This window comes from Anolis sagrei, chromosome 4, assembly GCF_037176765.1.
Source record: "Anolis sagrei isolate rAnoSag1 chromosome 4, rAnoSag1.mat, whole genome shotgun sequence".
NCBI lineage: Eukaryota > Metazoa > Chordata > Lepidosauria > Squamata > Dactyloidae > Anolis > Anolis sagrei.
The window spans coordinates 179,805,432-179,819,579 of record NC_090024.1 but is presented as its reverse complement, the minus strand read 5'-3'; the positions used below and the strand labels follow the sequence as shown (position 1 = coordinate 179,819,579).

Sequence of the window (14,148 nt, the reverse complement as noted above, 5' to 3'; positions counted from 1 at the left end):
ATGGAGCATTCCTGAAGAAAAAGGAAAGCTGGTAACAAGGAATGGGCTGGGTTGTTGTAGGTTTTTCGGGCTATATGGCCATGTTCTAGAAGCATTCTCTCCCAATGTTTTGCCTGCATCTATGGCAAGCCTCCTCAGAGGTTGTGAGGATGTTTGCCATAGATGCAAAGCAAAACATCAAGAGAGAATGCTTCTAGAACATGGCCATATAGCCCAAAAAACCTACAACTACCCAGTGATTCCAGCCATGAAAGCCTTTGACAATACAAGGACTGGGCTATTTGCTGCAGGCAGCACTTTGTCTAGTGAATTTGTAGATAGGCATGCACAAACTGGTGTGCCCTCCCCACATGTGACTATAGCCAAGATCTTATGTGGTCATACTTAAGGAACTCTGCTACAGCTCCTCTCACCAACCCCAAGAACCACAATGCTATCATAAAATGGCCATTTTATGGCTAATGGAGAGCTGAGAGGATTAGAGAAGAATCTAGCTATATTTCCTTAGCCAGACACAGATTGAAGACATCTTCTACCAAGATCCTCTGGAAATCTCGGAAAATGATGCTATTGGTGTGTCTGGCTATGAGAATGGATCCAGGAGCTTCTATGAATGTATTCTGGTGCTCTGATCCTCATTGCTTTCCATCAGCCATGGAATAGCTCAAGGGGTAGCTACTGAAGGAACACGGTAAGTCTTGAGAATGCTTTAGGTATTGTAAAGAGAAAAAGGGAACACCAGATTCCACAGTGAGAAAAATACTTATGTAAGTAGAAGATTGAATTACACTTCTATATGTCACTAACAAGAAGCTGCCGTGTGTTTGGTTAAGAAAATGAATACCTGCCCTATTAGTTCTGAAAAGAATTCCCATGGAAGAAAATCACCTGCTCTAACAAAATGGATAATCTTATCAAGATGCAACTTTCACTTTCCCTGGAACATATTGGTCCTTAGAGAGCAAGTATTGGAATTATTTGTTCCAGGGAGAAAACCATGTTAAATGATGGGCTGTACTGCAAAGAGGCCAACGTCTTCACAGATACGTGAACAGACCTAGAGTTTCCCTAATTACCCACAGGAAAAAAACGTGTTCCCTTTCTTAAAAGAATGTCAGATTCTGGTAATCTGCATAGTCCTGACAGTGTTACTGTGAATAAACAAATGGCACGGAGGCTAATGAGAACCGGTGTGGTGTAGGGTTAGTGAGAGCAAGTATGGTGAATGTTCAGCTATGACCCTAGAGATCAATGTTCACATCCCTGCTAAACATGGGAACTTAATGGATGTCCTTGGAGAAGTCACACTCTCGCAGATTCAGACAAAAAGCAAACCACCTTTGAATAAATATGAACAAAAAGACCATTATAGGTTCACCTCAGGGTTGATATAAGTCAGAAATTATTTGAAGACACTCAAATCAAGACTCAGTCTGAATGTTGGGTTACAATTCTGGAGGCAAGGGTTTAAGCTCCAACTTGATTATGTGCCCTTCCACACAGCCATATAACCCAGAATATTAAGGCAGATAATCCATAATATCTTCTTTGAACTAGATTATCTGAGTCCACATTGCCATATAATCCAGTTCCATGTGGATTTTATACAGCTGTGTAAAAGGGGCCAAGGGAAATCCGCTGGGTGACTTTGGGCACGTCACATTCCCTAACTTCGGAGGAAGGCAAAGGCAACCCCCCTCTGAATAAATCTCAAGAAAAACAACAACTCCGTGATAGGTTCCTTAAGATTGTCATAAATTGGAAATAACTTGTAGGCATGCAACAGCCACTACCATTTTTTTCCTTAAATTATTCTGGGGATGAAGGCAGATATAGTCGTGTATATTCAGATTCAGGAGTAATAAAATGTGAGTTTTCTGATATGAATCCAATTGTTTGTACCAACTAATGTAAACCCGCTGAACCATTGGAAGTTACATAACTGGTGATTTACCAAGTTCCCAATGATTTGATTGATTTCCTTTAGGTGGGAGTGACAACTAGATTTAGAGCTATTATCTGTGACAGGGAAATTGACAGTTGTGATTTTCCCTTTGTCTCTACTTTGTAATGGGAAAATCTGCACAGCAGGATGTTGTTAAAGTCACAGGAGTTCACTCAATGTCATATCAGTTGAGGAAACTGGAGACACGTCTCAAATTACTCAATAAATGATGTACTGATGAAATGCTCAATACATTTTTGCTTCTGTCATATCCGTTTGCAATTTCATGCAGATTGATATCCACAGTACTGCTAAATAATGTTACCCAACTACTGTAAAATGGAGAATATTTTGCTTGCTTCCTGTCCAGGGCCTGAATACATTCCAGGAAGCCTTGATGAACAACAATGCATCTCAGATTCAGTTTGGAGCTCTATCTTTAAATTAACAAGTATCAGGATTTTCTTTGCCCACTTGTTTATTTGCCGATTTAAGTGCAAGGACTGAAACAAACAAACAAATAGGATGAAACAGCGAGTTGTCGTTCGACAAGAGCTGTGCACCAAATTCAGAGTCTACTTGCTGTAATTGTATTTTGTTTTCTTAATACAGGAGGTGGGGGTGGAGAGAAGGGAACAAAACTCCAAGATCAGGGAAGAAAGAAAGCACAGGCAGAGAAAGTCTTGTCATGCTTGGGGCAGAATCACTCTCCAATCATTCATGAAACCCAAGGTCCTAAGAAGGTTCCTTCTTGCTTGATTCCCACATTCCAAACAGCCCAGCTCCTGCTCCCAAAGAGAGCTTCTTTTATCTGCTGTTTCTTGCTTCACTGAGCCAAGTCGGGCCCTTTTGTTTTTCCATAGATTGCTGCCCTTTGTTCTCCCAAGTTTTCGCTCCCTTTGCGTTAAAAGAAGGGGGGGGGGAGAGAGAGAGACCCTCAGCTGAACTGAAGCGGAAGCTGGATCAGGGAAAAGACTCTCCCATTCCAGCCATTCACAAGCACACTTTGGGATGTGTGTGTGTGTGAAACGTTTGAGGACCAAAGACTACAATATTGGAGGCATTATAAACAAACACAGAACCCAAGAGGCTGGGTGCAGAAAATAAGGGAGCAAAAACATAAAAACATAATACTTAAATCTCAAAACTTTTTATGAAAGCTTAAAAAGAAAACACTTAAGAAAACCCTGTTGTCCTTCTCTGGGATTGTGCAAGAGGCTGAGCAGCTACGCAAACTGTGTTCTTAAAGCCATATTCTTAAAGCAAAATAAGAATATGTTTCCTTCCCACCCCTCACCCGTCTAAAAATAAATATTGCAAAGACTGATTTTAACTCCCTCATTCTTTGGGATTCAGAATGACCTTCCTCTTTTGTTCACATGATAACCACAGGGTTTAACCTGAATGGGGTGAAATAAACTGTCTCCTCACCTTGGTTAGAAGCTACTATTCAGTTTGAAGAGAAGCACTGCATCCAACTCCTTTTCCTGGCTGATATTATCCTCTCTCCCTCACTTTGAATTTTTATAAAATTCATTTTTTCCTCCTTCCTTAACTGTCCCCTTTCTCTCAGCAGCAGGCTGAATAAAGCTACTATTCCATTTGTTGGGCAACTTGGAGCTTTCAAAGTGTCATTAGCATGAGAATACGTGGTGTTGCCGTTTGCTGACAAAGCATAAGTCTCCAGGGCCCCTTATGGACAAACACACTTGTAAACAGAAAGAATGCTGGCTATTGTTCTGGGCCCCCTCCCCTCCAGTGCCTCCAGAGGGGCTGGTCCCCACGTCTTTACTCCCTCTCCCCCTCCATCTCCCATTCTGTACACCTTAATAGAAACATAATTACAAGGCAGCAGGAGTAACACAACAAAGCAATTGGCCCCTAAGAAGAAATCCTGGGCTGGTGTAGAAAACAGGAGAAAGAGGGTTTCCTCCAGTCCAGAAATGGGAAAAAGGAGCAAAGGCTGGGGCTATGGATCTAGACCTAAATTTTGCTTTGGCAGATTAGACGATATGGCACCAGGATCCCACTATCACTTCCTAAAGTGATATTTCAAAACAAGGAGACAGTGCAAGCCTATCTTTAGGTCATGCTGGGATAAAAGAGACGGAAAGCAATACAGGTCAATTATCTGGAATTCCAAAATGATCCAACCTCCAAAATTGTCCACATAGGTGGCTGACATCTTTTCTTTCAGATGGTAAAACTACACAAAGGTTGTTTCATGCACATACTTATTAAAAATATTGTGTATAAAATTACTTTCAGGCTATGTGCACATGGTATATAATTAAATTTTGTGTTTAGACATGGGTCCCATCTCCATGACACTCATTATGTTTGTGCTTATACCGTAGCGTCTCACTTATCCAACCTCCGCTCATCCAATATTCTGTATTATCCAACACAGTCTACCTCCCACCTGGATCCACAGGTTTCAATACATTACGATGTTTTGGTGCTAAATTCGTAAATACAGCAATTACTACATAATGTTACTGTATACTGAACTCCATTTTCTGTCAATTTGTTGTAAAACATGATGTTTTGGTACTTAATTTGTAAAATTGTAACCTAATTTGACATTTAATAGGCTTTTCCTTAATTCTTCCTTATTATCTGACATTTTTACTTATCCATTGTTCTGCTGGCCCTTTTATGTTGGATAAGCGAGACTACTGTATTCCAAAATTTGAGGGGAGGGGGGTGTCAAAACATGGAACACTTCTAGTACAAAGCATTTTTATAATAAATGTTTAACCTTATACTGATGTAGTCTACTATTTGGAGGAAACTTTATATGGTTCTCTAGCCTGTGTTATCTTCTTACTGAAAATCTTCAGTTCATAACTTCCACCAATGACCTGAGACAAGTGTGTGTCTTCTTCTTTATACATCACAAGTGATACTACTGAATGTACATGGGCAGGTGGGCAAATATATTGCTGGTACCAGAAAAGGAAAGGAGCCATTCCCAAATATGCTAAGAGGGGAACAAACTCAAAACATCAGATCAAAGTCACACACCTACATGCACAGGGCAACTGCACATAGGTTCTCAAAAGAAATTCATTTGTTACCAAAGGGCAGAGGCCCACCTCCAATATTACCAGCCAAGCCAGGCCACCTCCAAAGGCACATAGGTTAACCCGACTCTGATTCTGAAGCTGAAGAGAATTCCTGATAAAATGCTTTTTTCATTATGTGATTTTTCATTATGAGACTCCTTGTGTAACCCTTGTGACTAGTAAACACACAAGCAAATATTCCTGCCACATTTTCCTTGCTAGATGTGAACAAGAACTAGGATGCTGCAGAAATTAAACCCATGAGCAATAGGATGGAAAGACTCAACTTGAATTTCAGTACGCACATGAATTTACCAGGAGTCAAGACCTTCAATATACAGTAGTCCCCTTTCAGATCAGATTGATGATGCTGTTTCCCTTTTGTATATATTTTTTTGCATTAATAACAATTCTGCAAGTGAAGTATTCTGGGTATTTAGGGAAAGTACTAAATATTAATAATACTTTTGCACCCTGAAAGCACCCTTATCCACCCAAGTGGGCTCAAAGAAAAACTATCAAAATGGCTTAGAGTGAGTGTGAAGAGAAGGTTAGTATTATTTTTTTTCTGTTCCCATAGCCCAAACAAATATGTCCTATGGGGAAAAAAACTTGAGACAACCAATCTACCGGATTTCTCTAGCACTGCTGCACAGGCTCAAGACAGAGAAGGAGTTTAGAGCTTCATTAGTGGGGAAGCTCCATCTTTGTCCTTGATGCATATGTTACTACAGAGTCCCCTCTAAGACACTCATAATGAAGTAAAGAAATACATTAAAAGAACAAAATAAAAACAGGCACTCACGGAAGGTAAGCAGAGCCCCCTTGCAGCTTAGCGCCATCCCAGAAGCAATCCAGTGGAGTCACAATAACACAGGGAAAGAGCTTCTCGATCATCTAAGAATGAGAACAGAAAGAGTTAGAGGACATGCACAAGCTAATACTGCAATCTACTGGATTTCCCCATCTCTTTTGACTTGTCCAGTGATCATCTGATATCACTGCCAAGTGTGACATCCTAAATAATCTTGCTCCACTGTAACCAATGCGGATTAAAACACACCTTGCCTCTTCCATTCTCTTTCTGTCTTGTCGTGTTTTGGAACAGATGCATACTTTGGGAATGAGAGAGCCCCACCACAAATACAAGCCCCCAGTCTGAATGGATTGCCACACTGTATGAAGTATGTGTTATAGCCAAATGAACTACTGTAGGCAAATCCAGACCTTAAAAGCCTTCCCTATGAAGGGTAACAGCCTGACCAAATGTGGCAGTAAGTTCTTATGGATAACTGCATCAAAGGCAAGCATTGCAGTCTCTTGCAATCTAAGCAGACAGAATATAAAGCCCTTATCACTAAAAGGTCAGGGCAGCACTGTTGAAAGCAGCTGAAGATAAAATGGGCTTTCCTCTTCCTGCTTCCCCAGCACATGGCAGGAAGGGAGATAAAGCCTCCTAATTAACTCTTATCACAGATATACAGGGGTGATTGGTACCAAAATGAGGTGCCCAGCAGAAAGGAACATGCACCATCAATGTCCATGTCTTCTGAATACAAAAACATGGTTTGGGGAACTGCCCCTTTGGGACAGCAATTTTTTAAAAAAAAGATTCCACATGATTCCCATAGCAACCTAGATATCCTTTCCAGAACCCACCTCATTCTCTAGCCAACCAGTTTCTCCACAGGGAATTATTTATGCTGTTTAACAAAGATAATTTCCCTAACTGATAAATTTTATTTCTATGGATACTACTGCAATCTATTTTCTTTTCTATAGATGCATTTCCTGGGCAACTCACCCGTGCAATCATTCCATTCTCAATTATGGGGACACCGGACTTGTAGCATATTTTGTTGAGATCCCAAGACCTAAGAGAAAAGGGAGGCAAACAGAATGTTAGAGGACTTTCTGGAGACAGATATGAAAGCTAATACAAATTCTGCATGGTAACAGGTAAATTAACTCCTCAAACAGAAGTACTATATCCCTGCATAATGAAGATTGGACGTAAACATAAAGGGAAAGTCAAAACTTGGATGCCTTGCTTAAAAGCACAAAATCTAGATTGGGTAGAAAAAGAATGTTGAGCTAGAGGGACTAATCGGATAGTAACAACAAAGTCTTATTAGTTGTACGCTTGCATTTCAGACTCACTTTCCATAGAGTAAGACCTGCACTTTGCTAGCAGCTAGAGCAGCTTCAAGATGCATTTCCAAGGCTTCCAGGGTCAGAATGTTTTCTCCTTCTTGTTTGGGAGTTTGTATCAGCATCTGTGATGTGTAGAGAGATTCTTCTCCTAGTTTTTCCTTGGTGTACCGAAGCTCTTGGCTGACACGACTGCCCTCTGGAAAGAGAGAAAAAAAGATATTGCAGTGAACAACTCTCTCTTATCTCGCCAGAGAGAAGAGACACTCGAGCTGAGCATGTGTTCATACCACCCCAGCTTGATGTTCTATCATCCTTTAAAACATTTTAAATGGTTTTTGTTTCCCAAGGATGCATCATCCACACACACTTTGACTAGAGATTCGAATGTGTGTGACAGAGTCATTTCAAGTGGATCTGGAAAGAAATGGCTCAAATGTGTCAGGGTTGAAAGTATAAGGAAGGTGGCTTTTCAGCCCGGGGAGCAAGGAATTCAAAATTCACCTACAATGAACACATCTGAAGGGGAGAATTAACTTCATAGCCTCCAGGATTGAAATAACTGATGGGCTCCCATGGACACTATCTGAGCTAATGGGTGAAATTGGGATACAGCAAATCCAAAGTTGACTCTTCTCTGCCTCTCCCATGGAAGAACCAATACCATAGCTTTTCTGGGTACACTGGAAGTTTCTACTATGACAGATTTACTCTAGCAGTATTCTTCCCTTTTCTACAATGCACCAATGCAGAGTCCTAATCCTTCTAGGCATTATCCTTGAAAGGCCACACTCCCCCTCCCCCCAATTCAGTGATTCTTACACTATCTGATGTGGAACACCATCAGTTCCCCCAAGTATGCTAGGGACTTTTCCTAGAAATTCTCTCAAGATTGACAGCTGATGGCTGGTAAACCAACATCAGTCTATAGACCACCTCTACAAGTAGAACTGCCATAGTTAATGATGACACAAAGATACAGAGTTCTCAGTGATATACAGTTTCCCTGGCATTTAGCTAATGCATTCTTAATCTTCGTCTTTTCTTCTTCTTCTTTTTACAAAACTGCAATTTCAAAGGCTAGGATCTAAACTGGAAGACCTGTTGAGAGAGGGACTTCTTAGCGCTTCCCTTAATTTTTTTGCTTGGAAGTATTTTCCAATCTGTCCCTTCTCTAGTCCCATAAACAACACAACAAATTCAGCACAGAAGAGTATGATATCTGAATAGGAAGTGTTTAGAAAACCACAGGTCTTCCACCGAAGCCTCTTTGACTGTGTTGGGGCAGGATGGAGTAATACATACAAGGAGTTACAGCCAGCTCAGGGCAGGCACTAAAAGTAGGTAATTACTAATTATAGTTTGTAACCCAAGGCTTCCAAAAGTCATTTGATACTATGACACAGTTGTATTTTATTTAAAATTATTATTCTTCCCTCTTTATCAAAAACTAAAAAGATACAAAAGTTTTATATACTTTTTACATAGTTTTATACACTTTTTACAAAATCTGAATGCTAAAAACCACTGATACAAAAGCCTATGATACAAAACATATTATACTCCTATCCATTCTGACATTGTCTGAGCACACAACACAAGGCAACAAAACATGTCAACAGTCGATTGTATCATTTGAACCAGGAGGTGTCCCTCCATTTCCACCATTCAATGAGGCCAAATAAAAAGTTGCTGATACATTGCAAACAGATCATCTGTAAGTAGATACATCCACCCAGTTACTGGAACAGAACACTGTAGTTCATCTTCTGACAAAAGGCAGTAATCAAAGTACATAAAGATCACATTCCAGGAGCCATAATAAGAAAGATAATAAATTCAATTAATATATGGTAAAAAACGAAACCTGAAGGGAATCTATGATTTCTGAGAACCAACAGCACCAAAGCTAAATGTACCTAATCTCAAGCTTCCACCAATAAACAAGCTAGTAGCTTTGCTACAAAATAAATTCATGCCTTCTTCCTTCCTCTCAGCCATCACTAATCACCAGTCCCTTGATGGTGTAATGCCTAGTGTCAGACAGTTGCTAGGATGTAAGTGGAAACCATAAGTGGACCTTCCCAACCTTCCACTTGGATTCGAGACATTTCCTGGCTTTCTTCACTAGGCTTCTGGCTTTTGTCCAGCAATTATCAAGGTGTCATCTATCTGCGTTTTTAAAGCAAGAGGCGTCCAACCAGGGAAACTCTTTCTACAGTGACTTTGTCTCCATTCACACAGAACTAGGATGTCATACAATTGTCAGGGAATAAGGTCACATTTCTATCCCCTTCCTCAGCTGATCGTCCAGACATCCACATGCCAGGGTGAACAGTTGCAATAACACAGCATTTACAACAGCACCTCCTCAATGTCCTCACATTCAGAAGATCTAGGAGCATGGTTAACAGTGCAACTGATTCAGGTTGTAAGATGAGCAACATGGCACCCGTTAGTCCCGTAGCATCCACCTTCAAGTGATTCACATGTAAAGGGGGATTCCACGAGCTTGGAAATCTACCATATCCGAGGACTCTGGGATACATTTAAAGAAATGCAGTTTGTTCATTTCAAGTCATGCCTAGGTCTCTTCTACCTTGTTACCATCCTATGCAAACTGAGAATACATCTTATTTTAGGCTCTCCTGGGATGGATTGAGCTCTTGCCTTTTGCCACTCTACTCAGATGAGAGCTTAGTTCATCCCAGGAGGAGCTAAAATAAGCACCATCACCCACTAGTTTCTCTGGTGTGGTGCCTAGACTGTTTTCCCCTAATAAGAGTTGAGGTAAGGCACTCACATTTACATGTAGATAAATCGGCCCAGGTTTTTGGGACTGAATTTTTGTTAAAAAATTTCTAGACTTATACATGAGTATATAGAATAATCACCATTTTAAACATGCAAACCCTCAAATATTTACAGAATTTGCTTATTTACTCCAAAATTGAAGTTCCTTGGTTTTAAGTGCAAAGCTCTCTCTGCTAAAGCATGTTTACATTAGTAATAGAAAATGAGACTATTACAAAAAAAAAAAAACCAAACCCAAAATGTCACAACTTGATATATGTGTTGGCAATCATTGTTCTGTCATTTTCTAGGTTCTTCATTAGATAACATGGAGCCCCCGGTGGCACAGTGGGTTAAACCCTTGTGTCAGCAGTTCAAATCCAGTGAGCGGGGTGAGCTCCTGTCTGTCAGCTCCAGCTTCTCATGCAGGGACATGAGAGAAGCCTCCCACAGGATGATAAAACACCTGGGCAAGGTCCTTGCAGATGGCCAATTCTCACACACCAGAAGCTACTTGCAGCTTCTCAAGTCACTCCTGACGCACACACACACACACACAAAATAACACATTCCTAAAGTCTGGTCATCAAGATACTCTACTTCTACACTTTCACAGCAACCCCACTATGGAGATGAACAATTCTAATTGTACCTTATTTTGACCCGCTATGCTGTGCCTGATTTCAGCACAAATTCTAGTTCTAATATTTTGTGGTTGCTGGAAAAAAGTATAAAACAAAGCAGAACACCAAGCTGATTGACAAGCATGGGTTTTTTGTTGTTGTTGTTGTTTCCACTCCATTCTCTCTAAAGGAAAGGCTGGGATGCCAGTGAGGGAGGAGGATATGCCAAAGAACATAGGGAGGGGACAGACACTCTTGCGTTAGAGCGAGGAAGATCTGGGAGGGATGTATCAAAGGGAGAATCCAAACCATTCCAGGCTGTTTGGGAGGCAAAGCACCCGAAGTCATGCTGAGCACTGCTGAACTTGACTAGGCCACCCAGGAGAAAAACCACATGTACAACCAGAATGCTGAGGAAGGGTGGGGAACATATTCAGTCCAAATTTTGAAGCCACAAGCCAAGATGGATCCCCAAAATTAGGAAATACGTTCTTCACCCGGCAGACTTTTAGTCCAAAACCTCATTAACAAACTCTAGGAGATGGCTTTATGCCATGCGGTAGCCTGAGCAGAAAGTGGAACATGGGAGGTGTGACCTTTCAGGAGAATCTGGGGAACTGTAGTTTAAAGCAGTAACTTTTTCAGGTTTAGGCAGAAACATAAATAAAAAGAGATATGCACAAACACACACATGGACATGGAGGGCCCCACTGCTTCTGTATATACCAATTTACTAAATCCCACAAAATCATTCCAAGGAAGTAGCTCCTTGTTTCTTCCTGGCCTAGGCTCAGTGATAGTGGGGAGTGGACACAGGAGGCATTTATTTATTTATTTTAGTTCTGTAGCAGAAATGACAGTACATCTGCAAGCGCTGTAAAGGAGCGGAAAAGAGAGAGGGAGATATTCTTCATAATTAGGGTTAATTTGGAACAGGACAATCTGAAGCTTCAAAGGGGGACGAGGAAGCCTCAAATTCCAACACCCTAATTAACCAGAGAGAAACATGAAAAGACAAGGCAAAGTGAGTGGGGTTGCCAAGGATGCCTTACACGGGGTGCTCTCTGTCTGATGGGGAGGGGGTTAAACTAGGTTCTGTGGTTCAGTGTGGCACTCTGTCGTCGCTCTTCTGCCCCCCCCCCCCCTCCAGCTGCTCTTGCTCAGCCCACCGCATCCCTTCCCTGAGAGAGCAGCATTGTTTGATGCAAACTTGGGGGAAGGGATTCTGGGATCCAGTGAGGTAGCAACAGTGAGCATGTTAATGAGGAGCCCTATGCAAATTCTTTTTTACTCCAATTAACAAAGGAAGCCCTCTCCTTTTTCATGCAAAAGGCCCCTCTCTCCTCCCGATCAAATCCCCAATTGTACTGCTGCTTTGGCTTTGAGTATTAGATTGGATTATCCCTTATTCCACCCCACATGCATTGCACACACACGCACACACACTAACAGATACCATATCTCACTCCCACAGCCTTCCCAAATGTGTGCAAACATCCCCATAGAAGCAAAGATGTAAGCACCAGGCCACTTTTCTCCAAATATTGGGGCCTTCTGGTATTTTGAGAGCCATAGGTTGCTTACTCCAGATTGCAGGCTCCATTGGACCCAAAGGCCCTTGAGCCTTGTGCCATCCCAAACACCTTCATTTGGCCCAACTTGCTGGAAAAGCCAGTCCTCCTTTTAGCAGGTCCTCTTTGGCCTAGAATATGCTGCACGGCATGCTCCTAAGCACTGAACCTTCTCTGTCTCCTCCATCCTCCCTGTGGCAGCAATGCAGGACACCAACGAGGGCAAGGGGGGGGGGGGGGAACAACCTTGATTGGGAGCCAAATGGAAAGATGCCTAGTAACCCAGAGCTGGCTGATCTGAGAACATCCCCACATCACGTCCGGCAGGACTTCTGCCTAACAGGCCTGGCCAATTTACTTGCCTAGTGTAACAGCTAGTTTCAAACTCCCACTGTGAAAAAGGCTTCAGGTGGGGGGTTGCGTAGTGAGGTCCTTCTGCAGGAGACCTTGCTTCTTGCCACCCTTTTTCATATTTGGAGAACCACTGCAGACCACATCAGGGGAATGCACCCTTGTGCAAACACTATCAGGTAGCCATACTCCAGAAGGTTGTTTCATGCAAAGACTGCTCAGATATATTCCCATACTCTGGGCATATTACTTCCTCTGGACAATAACTTCCATAATCCCCCATCCAGCTGGGGGATTCTAGGAGCTGTGACCTGATGAAATATGTTTTCCAAGATCTGGTCCAGATGTTCCACCCATTTGAGAAATAGGCAGTTTCATAACAGCCGAGGAGATGGGGATATCAATTATCTGGTATTGACAAAGGCAATGCCTGAGCCCTGGTTCGCACATGCGGCTGCTATGTCTGCCCTTTCTCTCTCACTGGGTTCAGCAAAGCCACTTCCCAGGCAATGGAACAGGACTTCAGAATTACCCCCATAATTATAGGCTCTTGGATAAATTGCTAGGCTGAGCACCTCCTCCCTCCCAGCTGGGCCACCCAGATGGGCCCCCCTGCTCTCTTTCCACACCAGCTGGGAGGCCCAAGAGAGCCTCAATTAAAAGGGACAGAGAGGTCTCTTCTATTAATGTCCCACCTGGCTTGGACAATAAATGCTCATCTCCTCAACCCCACAGAACAAACCCACACCCTCTTCCAGACTAAAAACTCCCCCTCAAGCAATTTCTTTCAACTACAAAGAAGCAATCTGTTATTAAAACTTCATGGTTATAGTTATGGATATTTATGTCAGATAGGCAAAGATCCAGCTGAAGACAATTTTCAACAGTTAAAAATTTGGAGCCACGTCGAGATGAAACTGATACCCTTCAACACTTCACAGATGAAAAGTGGGACACTTGTGGTCAAGCAACACTAGAGAATAGCTGAGATGGCAAACATTATTAATGAGGAGGAACACACCAGCTAGACTGTAGCAGTTTGTATTTGCCTGCATTTACATGGAAGACCAACATTCTTCCTCTCTCCATATTACTGAGTTAATTATATGCAAATAACTTTTGTACTTTGAATTCAGTTTGCAGCACTGAAATAAGCTGAAGACAAAGGAGGAAAGCAAGAGTAGGAGAGAAAAATTGGGACACTTTCAAAGGAGATAAAAAATGGGATGATGGAGTATTAATTGGCACTGTCCCTGACAAACTGGAGATGTAGGGGGAAACTTGCCCCACAGAAGAAAAATACCTGCAGATTCTCCATTTCCGTAATAGGGAATTTAAAAAAAATCAGGATTCCTATTGGAGAACTTTGAACTGAGGACAGAATAGAAAACAGTGTACAGACGGGAAGACCTCAGTAGATGGTGTTCTTGAAGGAATTCCAACTTGGAGCTTTTCCAGAGAAGAAGCCCAGTTTTTATTCATCCTAGTTTTATGCTTCCAATCATCTTGGGACTATTTGCTGCACGGCAAATGGTTCAAGGGTCCAGACACCACAGCTCTGATGGAATTGACACCTCCACCCCGGTCAACACTATTTATCAAAGAAAGCAGGTGAAGCCCAATTATGTGCCTCCAGACTTCTTGGA

The 14,148-nt window shown here is 41.9% G+C and overlaps 1 protein-coding gene across 1 annotated transcript in view; it reads right to left on the bottom strand.

Moving 5' to 3' along the window:
* The window catches only part of PTCH2 (patched 2), a 61,361-nt gene that overhangs the window by 23,021 nt on the left and 24,192 nt on the right, over positions 1–14,148 (bottom strand). The window contains exons 3-5 of the mRNA XM_060773406.2: positions 7,174–7,363; positions 6,818–6,887; positions 5,819–5,910 (exon numbers count right to left, since the gene is read on the bottom strand). Coding sequence (XP_060629389.2) covers positions 5,819–5,910; positions 6,818–6,887; positions 7,174–7,363 — 352 coding nt within the window. The remainder of the gene's footprint in view (positions 1–5,818; positions 5,911–6,817; positions 6,888–7,173; positions 7,364–14,148) is intronic.